This window comes from Natator depressus, chromosome 3 (genome assembly GCF_965152275.1).
Source record: "Natator depressus isolate rNatDep1 chromosome 3, rNatDep2.hap1, whole genome shotgun sequence".
NCBI classification, from domain to species: domain Eukaryota; kingdom Metazoa; phylum Chordata; order Testudines; family Cheloniidae; genus Natator; species Natator depressus.
In genome coordinates, this window is record NC_134236.1 from 200,058,822 (window position 1) to 200,083,180 (window position 24,359).

General features: G+C 41.3%; 1 protein-coding gene across 12 annotated transcripts in view; it reads right to left on the reverse strand.

Moving 5' to 3' along the window:
- Positions 1–24,359, reverse strand: part of PLCB4 (phospholipase C beta 4) — a 326,000-nt gene that overhangs the window by 78,840 nt on the left and 222,801 nt on the right. For all 12 annotated transcript variants that reach the window (XM_074949680.1, XM_074949677.1, XM_074949673.1 and 9 more), the window contains 10 exons: positions 23,808–23,889; positions 23,125–23,225; positions 22,448–22,505; positions 16,787–16,895; positions 13,247–13,457; positions 12,503–12,596; positions 11,740–11,819; positions 11,267–11,351; positions 3,536–3,626; positions 1,985–2,080 (listed from right to left, as the gene is read on the reverse strand). In XM_074949680.1, coding sequence (XP_074805781.1) covers positions 1,985–2,080; positions 3,536–3,626; positions 11,267–11,351; positions 11,740–11,819; positions 12,503–12,596; positions 13,247–13,457; positions 16,787–16,895; positions 22,448–22,505; positions 23,125–23,225; positions 23,808–23,889 — 1,007 coding nt within the window. The remainder of the gene's footprint in view (positions 1–1,984; positions 2,081–3,535; positions 3,627–11,266; positions 11,352–11,739; positions 11,820–12,502; positions 12,597–13,246; positions 13,458–16,786; positions 16,896–22,447; positions 22,506–23,124; positions 23,226–23,807; positions 23,890–24,359) is intronic.

The window sequence follows — 24,359 nt, forward strand, 5'->3', positions numbered from 1 at the left end:
CACCTTGTGATCTATGGTACTGAAGACAGCTGATAGGTCTAATACCACCAGCATGGACACCTAGGGCTTGTCTTCACTACGGGGCTAAATTGGTGCTGCTGTGATCAATGCAGCGGTGTTGATTTAGTGGGTCTCATAAAGACATGATAAGTCAATGGGAGATTGCTCCCACCTCAACGAGAGGCGGAAGCTACCTCAGTGGGAGAGCGTATCCTGCCAACATAACACGGTGTCTATACTGCCCTAAGTCGATGTAAGTTATATTGCTCAGGAGGGTGGGTTTTTTACACCCTTGAGCGACATAACTTACATCGACTTAAGCGGTAGTGTAGACAAGGACCTAGCCTTCGTCTATCACTAGGAGGAAACCACTGACAAGCATGTCAAATGCAGTCTCTTTGTCAAAGATAACTCTCTACCCAGATTGACGGGGTCAAGGAGATCAGCAGCATCTAGATACTGTGAAAATTGTCTTACCACAACCTTCTCCACTAAACGTGCCCAAGAAGGGAAGAGAAGATTCAATACTCATCAATAATTAGCTAGATTGCCAGCATCCAGCAATGAACACATGACCAAAGGCTGCACTATTGCTTCCTTCAAAGCAACAGGCCGTTTGCCCTCTCTAGGAGAGGCACTGACAATCCCATAAGCAATGGGCCCAGTATTTTCCCCATTGGCCTTCGCCAGCCAGGAACGACGTGTATGCAAAGCATTTCCTGACTGCACTGGCAACATACTGTATGTGTGAAGAGAGATATTAACACACAGATGGACAAATTCAAACCAACATGTGAGAAAAGATTGGTGTTCACTACATGGGAGAAATAGCTTCCTTTGTAGTGCTTATAAATGAACTGAAAAATTAAACTAGCAGTTGCAAGAGATACTGGCAGGATTTTTCGCATACACAGCGTAATTTACATGAGGAAGAAATACAAATAATCTCCCATAATTGTATAAAAATGTTGCAGATCCTACTCTACCATTTCTATCCCCCTCTCCCCCCGCCTGTTAAAAGGTGTGTTTAATCCGCTGACCCATTATTTTAGCTAAAGGCACCCTGTTTGGACAATTCCTGATATCACCTCCAGGTGGTGAACTAGGTAGCAAGAACAAGATTCAAACGTAGTCAATGCCTATCTCATAACAGATCTAATAGTTCAGCACCCTGGTTTTGACCTTCCACAACATCTATGGGTAAAGCTCAATCGCTTCAGATGGAGAGTGATCAGATGGGCTGCTAATGGGTCTTTGTGACTCCCCCTCCGTTTGACACTGAGGCCAATTAAAAGATGAAGGTCACATGCCTGTAGACTGCGTTCATTGGCAAGGGCTCTGTGGTTCCCTCCTGGACTTTGCACAATGCTCTTCTCTCAACGACTTAGACTAACACACGTGACTTGACCATCCATGCAGATGCAACTGCAGTACATCTATCTTCACGACTACATTCTGCTTTTCTTCTTCTGCAGCCCTTTTAACCTCTGCTTTTCCCCAGGGTATTTTTGCTATTGTGTTATCCTACCCCTGTAGACAACACCTCACCCCAGAGATCTCAAAGGGTTATCCCGGAGATAAATTGCAAAGAAACAAATTAACAAACTAAATGGGATCAAAAGCAGAACCCTGTTCCACGGGCAACAGCAATGAAAGATAAGACATGAAAGGGTTAATGCAACTTCTTTTTCTAATGGTCTAATTTGCTTTGTAACATTTTCATTTATTTAATTTTACGTGCGCTTCAGGTTCACAGAGTTTAGAGAGATTTATTTAAAATCTAAACAAATAAACGTACTTATGAGTTTATGTTACAAGTGGGAAGCCTATAAAGACAGTGCTTGTGAGGATATGTCAGGTTAAAGTGAAGCAGTTATATGAAAAGGCTTCTACTGAGGCCCAGTGGCAAATGTCTATCTGTACTCCTCCCTCCTTTTCCAGCAGGCAAGCAACTCCCGAGAAGCATCGCTTATAAAATCCTCACCACTTTCTATTTCTTCTTCATTGTCATCTTCTAGGATATTGACAGGAGCAGCTGTTTCGCCAGCCTCCATCATACTTTTCAGTGCCTCAAGCTGTTCTGTTTAAAAAATAAAAAAACAGAGAGAAAATAAACATTAACCATGTAACAAATGGTTCTTATTCAAAATTAAATATTTTAACTCAAATTACATGAAGAAAATGCTAAATAACGAGGGCCTGATTCTGACAGGGGCTTGAATTGAATAGGAGCTGTGGGTGTTCAGTACCAATTCGGGTCAGGTCTTCTGTCAGCAACAAAGGTTTGCAAAAGAACTTGAAACCCATTGTTGTTAGGGATACTTTGATAAAACAGTTATTACCAATGCTGGATCAAAAAAAAAAAAAGCAATCAGTAAGGGCCCAATGAAGTCAAGGGGCGTCTTTCCAGTGACTTCAAGAGCCTTCGGATCAAACACATTACTGCCGTGAGCAAGTCCTGGGTAACAGATGGCTGATCGCTTTCACGGCCTGATACGACATTCCATATTGGAATGGGAATTTTACCTCAATGTTATTTCTGAATTGTGCTTGTAAGTTGCACCGTATGAGCCAACCCTCAAGTCAGTGGGAGTTTAGCCACTGTCTTCAATGGGAGAAGGTCCAGGGCCAATCAGTACAGCCATAGTAGGAACCATGAATACTCCAGCATCATGCTTCGTGCACAGCAGAAGAATGCCAGGATTGGCAAGAAAAGAAGAGTCATTTGAAATTCCATTTCAGTTTTAGTTCACCCTGGCAGTTGTGGAAAACACAACAACGACAGCACACCTGCTCTACAACAGATTCCATCTGTGTTACATTTTGGCGTGGACAGCAATCAGATTATGACCCAGAATTCCATTTCAAGTTATATGTATTTATAATCTCTACACATTTACACAGAGGGCAAAACTTTGCCACTGATATGAAACACAAGTGAAAACAAAATGTCATGCATAGTGAATATAAAGTATGTTTCAGAGTAACAGCCGTGTTAGTCTGTATTCGTAAAAAGAAAAAAGAAAAGGAGTACTTGTGGCACCTTAGAGACTAACCAGTTTATTTGAGCATGAGCTTTCGTGAGCTACAGCTCACTTCATCGGATGCATAGCATATTGTGGAAACTGCAGAAGACATATATACACACAGAGACCATGAAACAAAACTTCCTCCCACCCCACTGTCCTGCTCGTAACAGCTTAGATAAGCTTAGATAACAGCTTAGATAACAGCTTAGATAAGCTGTTACGAGCAGGACAGTGGGGTGGGAGGAAGTTTTGTTTCATGGTCTCTGTGTGTATATAATGTCTTCTGCAGTTTCCACAATATGCTATGCATCCGATGAAGTGAGCTGTAGCTCACGAAAGCTCATGCTCAAATAAACTGGTTAGTCTCTAAGGTGCCACAAGTACTCCTTTTCTTTTTTCTTTTTATAAAGTATGTTCTTCATTTTGGAAAGTTTGGTAGAACATTGTTCTGTTATCTAAAGTGCATACTTTTATATTAATGTAAAGGTTCAATGAACTTTACTTACTTTTTTCCACTTCAGGTTTCAGCCTTTTGTTTTTTATGAGTATCTTTCTTTTGAGATCATTCGGGGACGGTAAGGGCCTTCCTGGTTCAAGCTACAAAAATGGAGAGAAGGGCTTATTGAGCATGATTTGCAATGATCTTCTCATTTAACCTCTTTGACTACCCATTTTGGGCTGGATTCTGACTTTAGGACCAGCCTGAGCAAGGGACACTGAGGACTGCTCTTCACTACAGGGAGATCGATGCTGCTGCAATCGATGCAGCTGGGGTCAATTTATTGGGACTAGTGAAGACCCACTAACTCGACAGCAGAGCGCTCTCCAGTCAACCCCGGTACTCCAGTTCCTCGAGAAGATTAAGGTAAGTCGACAGGAGAACATCTACCGTTGACGCAGCGCAGCGAAGACACTGTGGTAAGTCGACCTAGGCTACGTCGACTTCAGCGAAGTTATTCATATAACTGGAGTAGGGTAACTTAGATCGACTTACCCCGGTAGTGAAGACAAGCCCTGACTAAGCAGAACCATGGAGGGGCTGCTCTGCAGCCAGGGCAAGATGGAGACAATGACCTAAAGGGAGGACTTCCACTTCCCCTGCGGCCATCCCCCCCACCCTCCGAAATGAGAAACACGGGATCCCATCCCTCTCTGGTCATGGAAGCGGATGGGATCTTTTGGCCTGTATATTGTAAACTCCTTATAATCTCATATTCCTGTAATGAGCCACACACAAAAAACTCTGAATACATCAGAATAAAAACAACAGTCACATGAAAATATCAACAGGAATGCAAGGACACTGAAAAAGTCATTCATTTATTTTCTTCTTCTGCTCAGGATTTTATGTTGCATCAATAAAATATTAAAAATCAAAGGTTCATATAACCTCTTTAACTATCTTTGGGTGTTCAGGTAAGAATGTCCCTCTTTTTTGCTCTTATCAGATTATTTTGAAGGGCGATGTTTGAGAACCTCCCGATCTTAAGTTAGCCACATTCTGGATTTAAAAGCACAGCTAATGTGTAGACCTTGAATTTTGTTTACCTATCTTGCTGTTTTGTCTAATTGCTACTCTTGCCCCCTTTAACAAAACATGTTTAGACATCTATTATTTCCACCTCACGTTAAGGTTTGCTAAATTCTAAAAACAAGAACATGCTGATTAAAAAAAAAAACCTACATTGGTAAGAGAGACTTATTATTTATCAAATCATCTGAAAACTGAATTCTGCTCTAATATTTTCTCTCTGCTGCTCATATCTTTCATAAGTGGCAGAATGGGTTGCTGCCTGACTGCCATCCAGAAGAAAAATACTTCCAAAATTAATTGGTAATAATAGTACTTTACATTAATACTTATTGTTTGATGATCACAAAACATTTCACAAAAATTAATTAACACAATGCAAGAGTGTGGCAGGAAAGTATCATCATCCTCACTTTACAGATGGGGAAAACAAGGCAGGAAGAGGTTACATAGCTTTAAAATAAAGCATTTATCATCTGAGCACTGTATAGTAAATAGCAAAGGAGTCCCTCCCCTGGAGAAATTACAGTCTAAATAGACAAGAGACAGAGTTGGAGGGGAAACTGAGGCAGAGAGGGCAACAAAGTCACAGAACTAATGCCACAGATCAGTAGCACAGGCAGGAGCAAAACCCACCTCTCCTGATTCCTAGTCCACTGCCAGATCCACAGGGTCACACCACCTTGGCAACAGTAAAGTCAGGAGACTGAAGTATCAACTCATACATTGACTTGCTGTGTGATTTTGGGCTAGTCACTTAAACTCAGTTCCCTAATATCAATTTCCTAATTTGCTAAATGTGACTAACAATACTTACCCTGCTTAACTCACTGCTGTATTGTGAGGTTCCAGCAACCAGTGCACAACCCTGCGAAGATTTATCTATGTGAGTAGTCCTTAGCCAGACGATAAGGACTATACCCGCCGGTAAGGATTTGTAGGAGCATGTCTTTGATGTTTGTGGACGGTATCAAATGACAAATGCTACGTATGTGCTAAGTATCATTAAATGACTTGCTCCATATTGGGAAGGGAGAGGCATAACATCTGTTGGCCCATCACTCTCCACTCTGAGGTGGGCAGAGCACAGGCCAGGATCCCCTGGTACAAGCCCCAGGACACAAAGGAGTACAGATTTGGGTGGTGTGGCTCCCTCCCAGTGGGCCTGGGAAGGAAATGGGGGAAGGATCTGTTACCCAGGATCACAGCTGAAAAGGACAATGGATACACTGAGGTAGAAGTGAGTTGGGACTGGAAGATATAGCCAGGGTTAGTAAGGAATCCCAGAACAGGGAGGCAGATCTCTTTGGAGTGGGTGGAGTTTCTAGGTATTCAACCACCACATAAAAAAATAACAGTAATCAAGTCAGCTTTGTCACTGTGCCGGACCAGCATCAACAGCCTCTGTGGGAAGGCACTGTCAACCCACCACACCAGGGGAGGGCAAACTTTTTGGCCTGAGGGCTACGTCGGGTTTCCAAAATTGTACGGAGGGCCGGTTAGGGGAGGCTGTGTCTCCCAAAACAGCCAGGCGTGGCCCGGCCCCCGCCTCCTATCCGACGCCACCGCTTCTCGCCCCCTGATGCTCCCCGGGACTCCTGCCCCATCCAACCCCCCGCTCCCTGTCCCCTGACCACCCCTGACTGCCCCCTGATGCCCCATCCAACCCCTCCCTCATTCCTGACTGCCCCCCAGGACTCATGCCCCATCCAACCCCCTTATTCTCTGCCCTCTGACCCCCCTCCAACCCCTATCCACACCCCCGACCCCTGACCACATTCCCAAACTCCTCTGCCTTCTATCCAACCCCATCTTCCCCCTGTCCCCGTACTGCGTGGCCCAGAGCACCGGGTCAGGCCGCGGTTCTGCAACTGCGTTACCTGGCTGCCTAGAGCATGGCGCGGCGCGCTGAGGCTGAGGTGAAACAGCAGGGGAGGGGCCGGGGACTAGCCTCCCGGGCCAGGAGCTCAGGGGCCGAGCAGGAGGGTCCTGTGGGCACTATATGGCCCGTGGGCCGTAGTTTGCCCACCTCTGCACCACACCCTGATACCCAAATACAAGGAGAAGCAAACAAAGCTGGCAAACAGCATGTGGAACAAACAACAACTGATGCAACATCCTTCCAAGCTAATATCCATTTTCCCATTATAATCAAGAGAACTCGATCATTCAGTTCCAGCAAGGGAATCGTGTGCAACAATCTCCACATGAACACTGAGGATAAAGGGAACTCTAGGTTATCATCCACTGGGACCAGCAGTGAATATGTTTTAACTCCACTAGATGTCAGTACAATCAGGTTTCATTCCCCCTACCTCTAAAATACCAGTCTGCAATTAAAAGGTTAGCTAGGTGCCCCTCTGGGAAAATATCGGCTTCAGGCAGTCTCACGCCTGTCCTGAGTTTTCCTTCCAGAGACATTTAAAACGGAATATAACTACTTACGAAGGGCAAGTTTCCAGCTTGCACCAGATGCCTTTTGAAAGTTTGATTTATGAATGTGTGCATGGAGGAGGCAGAGTGACAAGCCAGAAAAAAACAAAACATAAAACAGTGAGTACACTAAAGAGCAGAGACCAGATGAGGCTAGAATTGGGTCCCGAAGCCGCAGTAGCCACAGAACTCTTGGTGTGGCACCATTTCTGTTTGGTCACAGGGCCATGAGAAGCAGCCACTTGTGAGGACTGTGCTCAGGTTGGGGATATTCCAGCCAGCCACAAATCTCTGCATACCCCTCTGAGTATGGCAACATGATCTCTATTATGCATTCTTGCATCCTAACTATCCCTGTCAAATTTAAGAGAAGAGAAAAAAGCACAGCCCTGGAGAAGATGTCACTAGGCAAAAGGGCCTAGTAGTCACCAGGGGCAGTAGCGGGAAGGTGAGTCAAAGGAATCTCCTTCTGCCTGTCTTTCTTGGCAGTGTGGTGCAGCTGATAGCAGTTGTTCACCTCTGACATTTGATGGCTGCTGCTAGAGAGTTTGAATGGGTTGTGCAAAGCAGTGGGCAGGCCCTGTAAGAGCATATGTAGACCCTAGAACAGCGGTTCTCAAACTGTGGGTTGGGACCCCAAAGTGGGTCAGAACCACCTTTTAATGGGGTTGCCAGGGCTGGCTTACACTTGCTGGGGCCCGGGGCTGAAGCCAGAGCCCCACCACTCAGGGTCAAAGCCGAAACTTGAGGGTTTCAGCCCTGGGCGGCAGGGCTCAGGTTATAGGCCCCCTGCCTCTAGCTGAAGCCCTTGGGCAGCATGGCTCAGGTGGGCTCAGGCTTTGGTCCCCCCTTCTGGGGTCATACAGTAATTTTTGTTGTCAGAAGGGGGTCGCGGTGCAATGAAGTTTGAGAACCCCCGCCCTAGCAAATAGAAGGTTAGGCCAAGGTTGAATATTGGTAGGCCATGCCTGTTAAGAATGCTCCAGCATTTGCTATATTTCCTGGCTATGTATGAGACTGAAATGCATGTGGATTTTAGTTCTCCTGACCGTTCCTACAGTTGCTGCTTCTGCTGGGAGCTCTTCATCCGATTCAGTTCCTAATGCAGCATTGACAGCAGCCCAGATTCCAGAGCTTGGTCTGGACCAGGAAGCATGAGATACAAGACGCAGCTGAAGGCACTACACCCTTCCCTTCCAGGCACATATGATCAATTACTTTGCATCTGTCATGTTCTTCTGTACCAGATATGAACTGGTTACAGAGTTTGCTTATTCACACCAGATGTGTTCACCATTAGATCCTTTAATGCTCTGGCAGGTATGACTGAGGTTCATTTAAATAAGGCATTTGACACAGTGCCTCCTAGTGGCTGAACAGCCTAGTACAGTTTAGCATCTGGCTGTCCATTACTTGCAAAGACTGGCTGTGGTCAGTTCGCAATCTTCTTCTTGTTTTGAATCTGCCATCGATAGCATTTTATCTGTTGATTGTTCTTTCTGAGGAACAAATTGTAGCTGTCAATGGTTTCTTTTGAATTCTCCACCGTCAGTCATGATCACATATTATATTGGTGCAGGGTTTTTTGTTTTTCTTTTTTGTTTTGTATATGACAGCTGAAGTTGTCCATCCTTTTTATCCATCCATTTTTACATGAACGTGGTCACCAGGTTCTAGACCTGGCAGTTCTCTGTCTGGCCACTTTGGAAATAGGCTCTTTTCCAAAGGTGGAACAGTAGTGCTGAGTTGTCCTCCCATCAGCAAGTGTACTGGACTATATCCAGTAGCTGTTATTGGTGTGGACCTATAACTCAGAAGAGCAAGGAATCAATCTTTCTGCTGTAGGATTTTCTAAGCAGTCTGTAGAGCTCTCAGCCTCTCCATTTGCTTGTGGGTAACGTGGGCTGCTAGTGATATGATCAAAATCACATTTCGTTCAGAGTGACTTAAATTCTGCTGCAGTGAACTGTGGTCTGTTGCCTGTCACCAGTTGTTCTGAAATAACTTAATTGAGCAAAAGGGCACTTCAGTTTCTCTAGAACACTGTGACATGTTACGTCTTTCAAGTACATTATTTCTATAAACCTGGGAAAATAGACCATGATAACCAGGTAGTGATGTCCTCTGAATTTGCATAAACCTGCAACTAGTCTTTTCCAAGGTGTCTCTGGTGTGGGTGTTTGTACACTGTATGGTTCAGCATTGTCTCTTAAGTTGATTTGTACTAGATAGCCTCTCAGAAGTCCAATATCACCAAATCCTCCATCAAGTTCTTCTACCTTTCTCACTGGGCCCATCATAACTGCCATGCTGCAGCTGAGAAGGTTGTCACCTTTGATTACATGCACTCTGAATGCATAGCTTTTATCTTTGTAAGTTGTTTCTGTGGTGAGCTGATCCATGCCATTCAGTATACCTCCAAGGCTGGTCAAAGCTGTGTCTTCAGGAGACTTCAGCTCTGAGAGGGACTGACAGTGATTGTAAATCCCTTCTAAGATGCCTGTGACATCAGCTCCTGAGTCAGTTTTAAAGTCAATAGTCTTGCCACTCTCCAGGTTAGGTTCTATGTTTAGAGCCCTGCATGCATACAAATATTTGGATCCACATCTGATCCGCATCCGCGATAATTAACGTCTATCCAACCTGTGATCCACACTCCACTGTTTTATATGTATCTGGATTCGCACCCATGTCACTGTTAGAGCTCTGCGTGGATACAAAAATTTGGAGCTGCATCTGATCCACAATCAGCAAAGATGGTAAACAATACAACCGCATCCGTGGATGTACATATTCACAGACATAAAGCCGATATCCGCAGATTTGCAAGGCTCTATCTATGTCATCACAAGTAATAGATACCAGAAACAATGGCTCTTGGTTGTCTGTGATATGAGTCAACTCCATGACTGCTTTGGTGCAAATAGCTGCAAAATGTCCATATTTCATACATTTATTACACATGTGTATCTGGCTGGACATGCATAATCTCTTGAGATATGACTTTTTCCACATCTTGTGCATGTAGGTTGGAATTGTCATTGTTAACTTGGGAGCGCTCTCTCCTTGCCTCAGGGGTTTTATGATGATAACTTTTAACACAGTTTCTAAACTAGCTTCAGTTTTTTAAGTTTGTCAAGTTTCTCTAGGTTTCACTGTTTCAATAGTTCAGACTGTTTTGCTATTTAAATAACTGAGATTAGGGTTAAATCTCTCTTCCATTTCAGCTGCTATGAAAGGTTTTTATCTGTTAACCCAATAAACCAGCCTGTGTCTGATATTTTCATGTTTTGCATTCCCAAAATCATAGTTTTCAGCCAATATACGCAGAACTCTTACAAAACATTCAACATTTTCCCCTGGTTCTTGAATGCTCTCATGAAAACATTCTCTTTCATAAACCACATTTCTCTTAGACATAAAGTATGCACTAAACATAGCCAGAACCCTTTCATACTCATCTTTGCGACAGTCTGCAGTAAAGTCAAAGGATTTAAAGATATGCTTTGCTTGCTTCCCCACATAAATTAAAGAAGATACTTGAATATCTCCAGTTTCTTCCCAAAGTTTGTTTGCAAGTCGAAATCTTCCAAAATGCTGTCTGTCCACTGTGAAGATTTGTCAAAGCTGAAGTTCTCTGGGGCATTGAAAAGTGGCATGCTGATGAGATCCTGCAACCTTTGTGGCTGTTCTTTCTGTCTGCACTTTGTTGCTTTGTTCCTTCTGTTTCTGGTCTTACTGTACTCCTGACACCATGTTCTTCTGTACCAGCTGTGGACTGGCCACAGTGCTTGCTTATACCCACGAGATGTATTCATCATTAGATCCTGTACTGCTCTGCCATGTATGGCTGAGATTCATTTAAATAAGATTTTTGCACATAATGCCACTTAGCATTAATACAGTTTAGCATTAATTAGAGCATCAATAACTGGAAATTACAGAGAGACAAGGTGGGTGAGGTCACAAGCAAAGACACTACACTTGGTCTATTTTATAGGGGAAGCAACCCTGCTTGACTCAGCATGGGGACATGGCTCCCCAACCCTTGCCAGAAGTCCTTCCCCAAACTCTGTTCAGAAGAAATTAAATGAACCAGCTAAGGACCCAAAAACTGAGAAGCCCAAAATCAATAGTGATGTCTGAAAACTAAGGCCCAGGCACACACAAGTTTCTCCACTACTGGTTACCGCTCTAATAAATAGTCCCAAGTTACTATACCGCTCTAATAAAATTAACAAGAGATATAAACACAATTTTTAAAGATACATACTGGATGTGTTTCTAGAGGTTGCTTCAAAAGGAGATCGCCAAAATAATCTTCACAGTATTTTGACATCTTGTACTGTTGGTATTTGCTGGAAAAAAGGGACATTAGTTAATCCCAAGCCATCATTCAGCATGGATGTTACTGTTACTACTTTTAACTGTTTATAAAAACCGAACTAATATAACTGAAATGCATGAATTTATTTAAACCAAAGTAAAGTGCTGATTAAATATTATTCAGTTAATGTGACCTTCGAATGTAATTCACTGCTGAATCACAACATTATTAAAACAATTCAAAGCTTGACCTTTGCGTTAAAGCCAACATCTCTGGATCTCTTCAAAGTGACATCTAATTTATCTGCATAACCCTGTTACAAAGTTTTCCAAGTCAAGTTGAACTATTATGAGCCTTATCATAGGTGCAATTGCTCTTTCATTGCAGTATTAAAAATGGAAGATGAATATACTTTATACCTGCAGTGATTTTCAAAAGAAAGAATAACAGGATACTCAGATGTAACAAATGCAGTTTCCTTAATGGCTTGAATGACATCCTTTAAAATGCAAAGAAAGTGTTCATGTTAAAACACATCAAGTGGCAATTATGAGTAGAAATATTTTACAGACACAGAACATGATGGATTCTATAGTAAATGAAGCAAACACAGACAGAACAAAGTGGGTCTATTTCATTTCTCCATTTACTCCCACTCCATGTTTAAAAAACTCTCACTCCACCTGAGGAAGGAAGATGGTAGCTACAGCCACAAGCTCAGTGCTGCTCTGAGACATAGGGATCTGACAGCTGATCTTGCCCAGAGGAGGATTTTGGCTGAAGGGACAACGCCTGTGTTTCGCCTGTCCCTTCCACAGGTAAGGGGGACTTTTGCAGCAGAGCCATTATTGACTCTGCTGTGCATAAGAGTGGCAGGATTTGGAGAGACTATACAGAGTGCCTGAGTGGGCTCCCTGAATGCTTTCATGCAGAACGGGGTGGGAAGAGGAAGTGAGGCAGAAGTAAGCTGTTGAGAGTTCAGGATATAGGACCCACCCCTATTTAAATAATTCATTCCATTAGGATGTAGGACCAGCCATGCAGTGTTGTGGGGTGGGATTCCCTCTCTCTGCAGAGTTCCCTACTTGCTAGCTAAATTTCTCCGTCTGGGTGTTGGAGAGAGGATTTGGGCTTAAAGTTTGACGTATAAATTTGAAGTTATCAATGATCTATAAATTCTACCTTGAAAAGAATATCTGTACACATTGCTTTCCCATGTGTTATTATTGGTTCTTGGTCTTCACCTTTTCCATCCCAACAATCCAGTTCAACACATCTAAAAACCCAACAACAACTATGTCAATTTTCACAATATTTCCATAAATATACAAGCCATTTGACAGAAACTCCAAGCAATCTGTCTTGTTCAGGAGCAGAGGCTAGAGTAAATAACAATGCAATTTTAGAAGCGCTACAATTCCTCTCATGCTGTAATACACAAACTCTTATCATGTCAATTTGATTTTATAACTATGGACGTATTACATTAAACTCTGTGCGTGTGGGAGTGTAAAATGTCTGAGTGAAAGTGGTTTTTTTAATCAGCACTCCATTATTTACTCTCTCATTAGCTAATCTGGATATACCGTATTTACGCACTGCAAGTAGTTAAACTGGAAGTCATAAACTGATATCCATGAAAATGCAGATTGGCTTAATCACACAGCACAAATCCCTCTGAACTGCAGAAGTGTGAAGCCTACATCTTCCAACACACCCCTTCCCCGCACAATACTGCAACTTCCTAAAGGCGACTCTTTCCGTATGTTTTTGTACAATAAAGAATTTTACTTATGATATTTTTCATATTTCTCATACTTATTATATTTACATGGTATCATATATAATTGCCGAGGTAAATAAAATGAAGTATTGATTTTCCTAAAACAATATGAACTATGAAAGCCATTATCCTATATTTCCAACCTGCAACCAGCCAAAAGCACTTGTCTGTACATCTCTACAGAAGACTTCCCGCCAAACTGCCTGCCTGTTAGATAGGTATTGTGGGAGGAGCTGATGAAGTAGTGAGCCAAAGAATGGTCCATTTCCTGGTATAATTCCAAACGGTCAAGGAAGACTGGGGCATTTTCATCTGACATCAAATATCTGCAGAATCCATCACTTGATATGAGACCTGGAAGGAAAAAATAGCTTTATGTGTTTTCTGTATTTATGCAGAGAATACAGATTGTTAGTGTTTAAAGGAACACAGACACTGCTACCCAGAAGAGGAGCTGGTATTTTATAACAGCAGATGAAAGAAAATTAGCAACAGTAATTTAAGTACAAGACTCTCCCAGTCTTTCGAAGGCTGGAATCCAAAGATTCTATTAGCATGACCTAGAAAGTTAATTTATTTTGGATTTATTTCCAAACCATGGAAGGTTCGAGACTTTTGCTAACCATCCTACTGTTCAGCGAATATACAGTAGATTATCTTCCTGACAATGAAAATGAAAACATTGTCTGCATAAACAAAGCCATGTTAGAAAATAGGGCTTTGTGTGCACAGTAACTTTGATCACAGTGTTCATAGTATGTTTTCTTCCTCTTTTTGTTTTGTGCTTCAGAAATTGTAAAAGACGAGGGGCTAGATTCTGGCGTAAGCCAGATCAGAATCTGCCTGTGGTATCTATTTTAAAAATGGCCTCATGCTAAAAAAAAAAGGGGGGGGGGCAGTTAACCATCTAAATAGTGACATGACACAATTGGAATGCAATCTGAACTTGAAGTTCATGTTTCCTAATGTCAGACATGGGAGCTCTGTTATTGGCAAGGGATGGCTCACAGCAGCTCCAATTTTACTTTGTTTCACATGACCTTTTTGTTCCAACAGAGAATCCCTAACCCCCCAGCTTTCACTTGCTCATAACTTTCTGAACAAGTCTCACTTGGGGCTTTGAACTTTCTATTCTTGGTCACAGCCAAATCCCTTCAGCTGGCTTTGAGTTAGGAGAAAATGAAAAAAAAACCCAACACATTCTCATCTTAAGAAATTTAACTCCCCTCCCCCCACACACACACTAAAAACTTAAAAACAGCAGAATAAAGTAGCTCCAAGCACGACATGCAATTAGTCTGGAGGAAAAAGTATAAGAGAGTGAAAAAAAATCACTACTGTGTATAGTTGGTGAATATCTGCTATGATTTTAGCAACGTAATGAAGTCCTCCCTCAATGATAACATAATTAAGAGGCTGAGTTAGCAGCCTAGCAGAAGCAGAAAGCGTCTATAACTACTCTCCCAAAGAGCTCCTGAGCTTACTGAGCCATTCATGTACTGCACAGCACACGAGGAAGGGTTGAGTTCTAGTTACTGATCCTTACCGTACAGCACGGGTAGTCAATAGGCGGACCACGGGCCAAATCCAGACCGCCAGCTGCTTTTGAACGGACCCCCAAATCTTTTTATTTACCTATTATCATTATTGTTGTTATTATTTTAATTATTTTTTCTGGAGTCTGGACCTTGACTACACCTTGACCAAGAAATTTCGACCTTGACAAAATAATTCACTATCCCTGCTGTACGGTGACCAAGGCAGGACTGGTTTCTTACAGCTCTTGTGCAGCGAATGAGGTCTTGCCTCCCACACAGTGCTATTCAGTGCACACATGTGCCTAAGTGCCTTATGGAATAGGGGTCTTGTAAAGGACTGCAGAGAACAGACACCACACAGATAAGCCATTGCCTCCATTGGATGTTGGGGTAGGGTGGCAATTCATGCATTCCCAGAATACCAGACACTATGGTACTTCCAGGACTGGTGTGAGCCTTACCCTGCCAGCATGTCCTACTGGTGTGACCTCACATGGACGGTGCACGCAAGGGCACACTGCGGGGGGCGGAATGATGTGCTTTTCAAAATGTCATCCCCATCTGATACTGGACAGAACCTAGTCTGGTTGTGTCTCCACACTGGACTTGGGACCAACCACCCAACAAGAGGACAGTATGGTTTAAAGCCAGATGAAGTTGTGGATCCCCAACGTAGGCAGGTTGTTGGGAATCCACAACTTCTTGGGCCAATTCCTCCCCTTCTCCCACTAATTCCATTGGGGTGAAACCACAATGAACTAACCCCACCAAGGAAAGACAAACATCAGAAAAACCCCATCGACTTTTCTGCGGGAGACATTCTGCATTTACATACATCACAGTAGAAATAAGAAAGAAAGAAAGAATTAAAACAATAGGCTCAATTCACTACCATGACTCAATGACTGGTTGAAAGAATATGAAAGCCGTATAGAAGCTTATGCCGGCATCAGCTTCTAGATAGGTATTTTGCAGACAAGAAACTGTATCTTCATAAACTACTGGTTCGCTTTATCTTCTGCACACCCAAAAGATGGGTACATATCTTTCTGAACAGGGGAAAATAATTTTCATTATAGCTTGTACATTATGGGAAAACACTTGGAATATGCTGGCATCTAGACAGTAGATCCATGACTGCATTAAACATGTGACAAATAGGATTAGATTAAAAAGAAAAGGAGGTAATTAGTAAGGGGAGTTTCTGGTACATATGGGGTGGAAAACAAAATAAGCTATAAAGTTGGAGCCTTCAAAATTCCCATCCGTGACTCCAAGAAGAGAAAACAATGGATCTTGGGGTGTCCTAAAGATCATTTTTAAAAAAGAAATACTCCGCTATTGAGAGGAGATATCTTCCATCTGATAGCCAGAGGATTGGTTGAAAGCCTTCCCCTTTTTTACTGGAGTGCCCTGAGAAGTTATAGAGGGACCATCAGCTCACAGGTTCAATTTTAGCAAAAACTCATAAGCAATCTGTTAACAGATAGTGTGATGCAAGGATAGCAGAGTAAACTAGGAGCAACATATACAGGATGAGATCCTTACCCCTCATTCAACTGCTTTACTCCTGGTAAAAGGACCAGAGTGGTGTCAAGGCACCCCACAAGCCCTGTTTCCTGTGCTGCAGGAACCAAGGAAGACAGCCACTGGCTCCTCACAATCCCTTGCGTAGGAAGCATGCCTGAGGCAGGAGGAGCACATCAGGGATGGAGATGCAGCTGGTGGTATTGCAGAGATTTTGGGCAAAACTGAGGCTCAGAGAAGACTGAGTAGGATGCTGCAACTTAGACAAGCCCCCCAGGGCTACGTTATGCCTTCAGCCTCTGCAGCATATAGAGAACATTAGGAGAGCACAAAGGTCCTTACCCCTATTGCTTTGGTTAATGCTAACATAGCATTTTACTATGTACCTGTGAAAGAAGCCCTCCCATTGACATAACACTGTATACACTGAGGGTTAGGGCAGTATAACTGCGATGCTCAGGGGTGTGGATTTTTCACCGATGTAAGTTTATAGTACAGATCTGGCCTCAGTCTCATTGGGACTTAGGCTCCTAAGTCACTTACGTGCTTTTTAAAATTTAAATATCTAAAGAAATGTGGTATTAATTTTTGATACACAGATATTCCCACTTTGTTTACCTTTATTCTTCGAATCTTCATCTGGCTCATATGTTTCAATTATCTGCATTGCTCTTTTTGAATCATAGAATGGGAATAAAATTTCATTCAGACGAGGATCTCGTTGATGCTAAGGTTAGAAAATAACATAATTTAGCAGGACTACTTACTGCAAGGCTATATTCCAAGAACTTTTCATTACTGCAGATGAGAAAGAAAGAGCTGGACAATTTTTTTAAACTAGAACTTACAGAATATCCCAATTGTAACTTCAGCACTATATAAATTTAAATCTAGTTATCTAGGAAAACAACAGGCAGTTTGCTCATCTGACATGTATTATTGCTATTTACTCATTACAATAAAATAACGCATGTGGAGTATGTGCCAATAAAATTTTGACAATTAACAGCAGATCCTTTAATAACTTGGTAAATCCTCTTCCTTCGTCAGAAATCTTTTATGTAGGTCATACAAACTGATGGGCCTGACTGATGGTTACATAATTACCCCTTCATAAAACTTGTGTCTTCATCAATATGGATGACTAGAATAAACATTAAAAAAAATAATAAGTTGCTACAAATATTCTATGCGAAAACTGCATTTGGAAATATGTTAACTGGTGTCTATTATCTCTGCGAATCGTGGAGCTACTGGGGCTTTCTGAAAAAATCACCTTAGGATCATAGAGGAAATACGAAAATCATTAAAAAAACATCTTCACAGTGTCATCCCAAAATGTATAGCAATTAATGATGTAGGGATTTCATAATATCATACACAAATATTGTTTGGACTATATTTAGGCATGGTAGGTATCAGTGACTTCCAATAAATCTCTAAAGGCCTGATTCATGACACATTCACTTTAGAGTGTGCAATGCGATTTTCACTTTTATTCACACTGGATTCGAGCTGCACACGGTGTGCCTGATTCTCCATTAAAAAAATTAAAAACATAATTCAACTGAGTAGTGGCATGTAAGCGGATGCAAAAGCAAAACAAACAAATATGACCATGGAAACACTATTTTACCCAAGTAGGTGCAGTTTTGAAGCTGTAATTTACATTCAAAAATGTAACATAGGCCACCCCCGTACTGTTGACCAATAATTGAGGAGTGGACAGTGTGGGATGTCTATGGCTTAAGGCACTATAAGCATTTGCTGTAATTCCTTACATACAAATATTTTGATATTCTGTTCAATATCAAGCTATGTCCAATCAAAAATAAGCAACCTGATCTCAGCTTTACAACCAACACATTGGTATGTGTGGTTGGTTAATTCTAAGAAATTACAACTAATGCCCATTTAAACATGCAGTTAATGAAGCATCCTTTTATTAATGCTATGGACAGTTGACAGCATCTGAAGTATAGCTGTTAAATTCACTATACGTTGGCTATCTGGATATCTAAGTAAATCTCAGATGAAATATGAAATGTAAGCAGCTGAATGCAAGACACACCTTGCTAAGCATCTCTCAGGAGCACAACACTAGCATGCAACTGTACAGCCGACCACATGTAATCACACGTGACAAGCTTTGCACCATTAGTGAAAATGCATCATTTGAAACAACTGAAAGAAAGAGGAGGGGAGGCTCTTATTAAAGAAGAGTGCTCTTCCCCACTTCACTCTTCCATGGATAATCGTAAATAGAACAGAGGTGACACAGGGGAAGAAAATAGATGGGAGAAGGTAAACAACGCTTCTTAGCAATCACAGCCAAAAAATTAGTGCAGGGAACTAACAGTAATATTTTTGTTGTTGTCATCATGATCACTGCTCATTATCTTATTTTTTTTTCCCCATTTGGGCAAAACATACGTCTCTTTAAGTTTAGTTAATTAAAAACAATTCTAGTAGTACTTGACAATGTGTGTGATGTTATAAAAAAAAAAAAGGAATGTCAAGCAGGATCCCTTGCATAAATGTTTTATGCTAGTGAGTTTGTTGGCACAGGGAATTTATAATGCAAAACAACATAGCTGACCAATATGAAAAGCATAAAGGCCCCAGGACTAATCCCTTATGTCCAGCAAAGCTGCTGTTGCTTGTTCTAGTTACCACATTAGACAGGATCCATACCTTTCTACTAGGTGTTCCTTAACAAAAGGAGGGTAAATCATTTAAGGGGGGCAGGGGTAGAGGGTGCCTGTTTACTTTGGAAAGAGAAAGAGGGAAGAAACAGATGCTCTCCAAATATGGCCACCTAGCCATTTACCTCCTAGCCAGATAAATACTTGCGGATATGTGAAACAACCCATGATTTGCTAGAAACCAGCTTCATTATTGGGATTTATGAGGTCCAGCAGAAATATTGGCCCCTTTCCACCAAAAACAGAAAAGGGAAACTTACTAAACAAGAAGGATCCAATCTCCCATTTCATCTTATCTCTTTGCTTAGCAGAAAGCAGGAGTCCAGGCCAGCCTGTACTGAATTACTACTTTTGATAATTACACACGTAGACCAAAGCTAAAATCTGTGGCTGCGAGTAAATGGCAGGAGGAAATCTCAGTAGCTTTAGGTCTGTTTCATTTTTCTATTATTTTTCCTTTTCTTTAGACTGAACTTAAAAAAAGAACACATGCACAGAAGTGCCTGACAATAATTAGACTTCTAAAACAACTCACCAGCATTAATAATGATACATAATTAAATTAACTGTCAGCCTGCAGCAGTCAAAATGGAGCTAACAATTTACCTCAGCCAACCGACAATAAAAAAATGAAAAAACTCCAGAAAAGCCTCACTTCCAAATCAGAGATACCCAGGAACATACCCTCATCCTTCCCTAAAAACCCTATCAAACAAATTGCTTTTGCAACCTACAACATGCCTGGAAGGTCATCAAATTCAGGCTATTTTGGAACAAAGTGGAAACAAGTTCAGAAGTCCCAGGGCACGTCCTCACTAAGAACGCCCTGCCAGCAGCCACCTCTTTTTTATAATGGTAATAAACTTTTATTGTTCGCAGGATTGCTGTAGCCATGTGTGTCCCAGGACATGGGAGGGACAAGGTGGGTGAGGGAATATCTTTTATTCGACCAACTTCTGCTGGTGAAAGAGACAAACTTTTGAATTACACGGAGCTCTTCTTCAGTTCTGGGAAAGATCGCGTCATAGCTAAGTACAAGATGGAACAGACAGTTAAGCACAGGAATTAACATGCTGCAAAGGACCATTCAAAATGAAGTGGGCCATTAACAGTTCTGCAACCATAGAACAAAGGAGAGTTAGGGCACATCTACACACACAGTGCTGTACCCACAGAGTTGTTATTGGGCCATATGATGCACTGGATGAGGGACACCACATGTTGAGATAGGCTCATGGATTTTAAAAAGTGTGTTGTGAGGGGTCTGCATCATTGTAGCAGTGGAGAGATGTCTGCAGGTTTTGCATCTGTTGCTCTGGCGGGGTCTGGTGCCACTGAGTTGGTATGTCGTGGTTTGTGCAGAGCTTTGCGTCTGATGATGAGCTTGGTAAGGTTGGGAGGGTTATTTGAAGGCCAGAAGATGGTGTTCTAGAAAGCATTGGCACTGACTCCATGGGTGCTCCTGGGCTCGAGCACCCATGGGAAAAAAATCATGACTGCTCAGCACCCACAAGACACGGCTGTTCGGCAGTGCCGCTGATCAGCCCTTTGGCGGCTGGGGGAGGTGCTTGGGGGAGGGCGGAGAACAGCCAGTGGCGGGCAGGCGGGTCCCCATCAAATATGGGTGGAACGAGACCATCGCTACGTTCTCGAATGAACTCAAGCAGAAAAATGACCAAAAAGACCAAAACACTGTATCAACCGTGAAACAATCACTCCATATTTGGCCTCACAGCCCTTGTCTTCAAAGGAAGCCTGCACAACCCTTTACTGTCTCTTTCAACGATCTGTAACCCTGGTTCCTTGGTTCTATGACTGCAGAGTTGTTAATGGCCCACTTCACTCTCAATGGCCCCTTTAAACATGTTGTTAGCTCTTATGCTTAACAACTGTGTATTTATCTGTGACACTCTGAGTACCTTTCCCAGATCTAAAGAAGAGTTCTGGGTCTCTTTCAGCAACAGAAGTTGGACCAATAAACAGTATTACCTCGCCCATCTCATCTCTCTCAATAAGCGTTTACGTTTTCCAGCTTGAGCACCTGTGCGGACTACAGAGAGTGCAGGCCATACATGAAGGGAGAGAGAGACGATGTCTTAGGTAAGTAGGTCCCAGGTCACTTAAGGCCTTACACATCACGACCAACATATTAAACTCTACTCAGGCTATGACTACACTAGAGAGCCGCTCTAAGCCGAAGGGAGAATGCTCTCCTGTCGACTTAATTAACTCACCCTCAATGAGCAGCAGTAGCTATGTTGGCAGAAGAAACTCTCCCACCGACATAGTGCTGTCCACACTGGTGCTTAGGTCGGTGTAATTTATGTCACTTGGGGGTATGGATTATTTACACATCATACCAATCCTCGTTCCTACAAGCACTTACACATATGCTTAGCTTTGTGACCATGGATTTCAATGGGACTACTCATAGTAGTCAGATGAAGCACGTATGTAATTGTTTCCAAGGTTGGGCCACATTTGGGGCAGCCACTGAGTGTGGTTTACTCCATGAGCCTAGTCCACTGGACAGCGGTAAAACTGTTCATTTCATCACTACTTTTCCTCTACTTCTTTTTAAAAAACTCCTTTGTGTTTGGTTCACTTATGGAGATCAGTAAGGTATATACTGCTTTTTGAACATGGAGCAAAGGGGCCCTCTTTTAGATACACTGATGCATGCTTAAATCTCTGCATAGAGAACTGAGAAAATAGCAATTTGCTGTGGCTGTTCTTGTTTAAGTTTGTTCTTGGATAACTTGTCAGTTCGCTCAAAGACTATAGAGAAGGAATACAATTCTGCAGTCCGTTGGGGAAAAAAAGAGTTTTGTGGTACAAAAGCTGGGGAATTACTTGGTGTTCACAATACTTCATTTGTTTCAAGTAAATTCTGTCAAATTCACTTAAGTGGTGTGTAACTCTGTAAATCATACTCCCACTTATCTTAATATGATTTAGAAATAGAAGAAAATCACACACTTTAATAAAGTACTTTTTCAGAGACTAGACTGAAGAAACACTGCAGACTCTTGCTAATAAATGTGCATTTTAGAAATACTGCTGCCAATATAGTTCCTTCTATCCTACATATTAATATTTTCAGAATCACATACAATCCATTAAAATATCCTTATGATCCACAGATTTGTAATAAACAGAAAATATTTGATAGTGGAGAATCAAGCCACTACATATAAAAGCCCACTTCATTTTTCTGTTATTCAGATTCAGCAATCAGATGCCTAAAAGTAAAATAACTGCTTATAACAAAACACTGAGTGTCGTTTAGTTGAAATTACATTGTATATAACAGTATAAAATGTATAAAACATACACAACAATAGCTTCACACCACAGCAAGTAATCAACAGAAGCAATCCGCAAAGCCAACATAGAGAAAGCACAAGAACATATACGGTTGGAGCTGATTTTTGCACCTGGATATTGCCATAATGAAAAGATCAGCAGATCAAAAGCACAGCAAATGACGGCATGATACATGCAATGAGAAGACTGGAAGAAGCAAGCCACTGCAGACAGACTTGTATGGTAGTTAATGTATGAAAAAGCTTACTTCATTTAGAAAGCTCACTAATTGGTCTACCGTTAAATAATCAGTTTTGTCTCCATTGCTGAAAAGAAATTTATTAGAAAAAGTAAGTTTTCATGTATGATGCTACAGTAGGTATGATTTACATGTTGACATTGTTGATACTTTCTAAACCTTGCAGTTTCCTAACACTGAAGTAGCTATATATTCTCAAAATGAACAGACACTGTCAAGGCAAACAAACAGTCTATGCTTGCTACAGTATAATAATACCCTCTCTTCTCAGTATGATTTAACAAATGTTAATTTAGAAAACAACATGTAAGTCCTCCATTTGAGAAGAATCTGATTGAACAAACTTTTAGACTTCTTGCTTAATCTAGTTAGTTCACATACTGTGTTAATAACCTAAAGGAGCAGGTTAAAACTGTAGGTAGTTAGTAAAGCCAATGCAAAAAAAGTTCCAGGTGCTTCTTTTAACTCATGTAAAAGTTGCTCTAAAATACAGAGTTAACTTTTACATGAATAATTTGGGGGAAAAGACAAGAAAATGTCGATGTGACTTGGTTTGCAAATACTGTACATGGAATTAGGAGTTACGGTTGGAAATTCTTTACCATGTTCAGTGTTGTATCGGTAATACTAGAAATAGGCTAAAATGACAGTAAAACAATTTAAAATTAGTTTAATATTTAACTTACATCTTCCTAAAGAGTTCCTCTATGTCCGTACGAGGACATATTTTTTGGGTTAGTTCATAAAATTTCTCATAAGTAAAAGCGGGAGGCTCAATTTCATCATTCTGAAAAAAAAAACCAAAACGTAAAGGTTGATTTAGCAAGAGCCAGTTTACTTATTCTATTCTATCAGCATGTCTGAGTATTAGAAAAGTATTAGTAACCCATGCCTAATGCACATAGCTTTATTTATATTTTCTGAGAAGAGCTCTCCATTTTTTCCTTACCCCAAATCTGTTTAGCGCACTTATATTCTGACTACATGGTAACATTAAGTCTGTGAATGATAAAATAAATAATAATAATAATAATATGTAAAAAAGTAAATACAGAACAAGGACATAGTCTTTATTTTGCCTGTTGAAGTTAAAGTTAAAAAAAAATCATTCAAGGTACCATGTGAATGTTTGAATTTAAATATTCAACACACTGGGACATCAGAAAAAAGTCCGAGCTAACTTTGGTACCATTTAGTATAAACCACATTAGTAAACATTCCTGTTTAAGTGAAGTGATGACGCAGCTGTCTGAGAACACAAGGCATGTTTTTTTCACATGACACAAATGATTTAACACATAACGATATAATCTGATCGATTCTGTGATTTCTTAATATAAAAAAAAAGTTATTTTAAATTGGCAAATACCTTTCCACTGGGAAGCCCTAGTTCCTTAAGTGCCTGAAAGATCACCTTTTCTGTTTTACCTGATGCAAAGGTTCTGGTAATACTAAGAAAAAGAAGAAAAAAAGTTAGTCACTTTTAAAATAATCAGTTTCAGTCTCTTACTCCTTTTCTCCTCCAACATTTCCCCCTTTTTTCAAACGATGTATGCACGTACCTCTAGAGACAGTTGTGGACCAAGCCCAGTTGTAATAATGCTGTAAGCTTCCACAGAGCAGAAATACTCCACCTGCTCTCTGTGTAAGGCAAATACTAAAAGATTTAGCAAAACAGTGATCTGCCCAAAGAACTAAGAGGTTTGTTCAGTAAGAGTTGTGCAACACGTTATTCTGCTGGCAGTTTTCAACATGATACATAGACAACTTACTGTGTCAAAAAAAAAAGCAGCAGGGTCTACAAACAAGGTAGGTATTAGCCAACTCAACTCTAGGCTTTGCTGCTTCCTCTGTGTTCACAGTTGTGACTCCTACTCTTTTACACTATTAATCCGTCCATTTTAAGGCAGCCATCCCACAG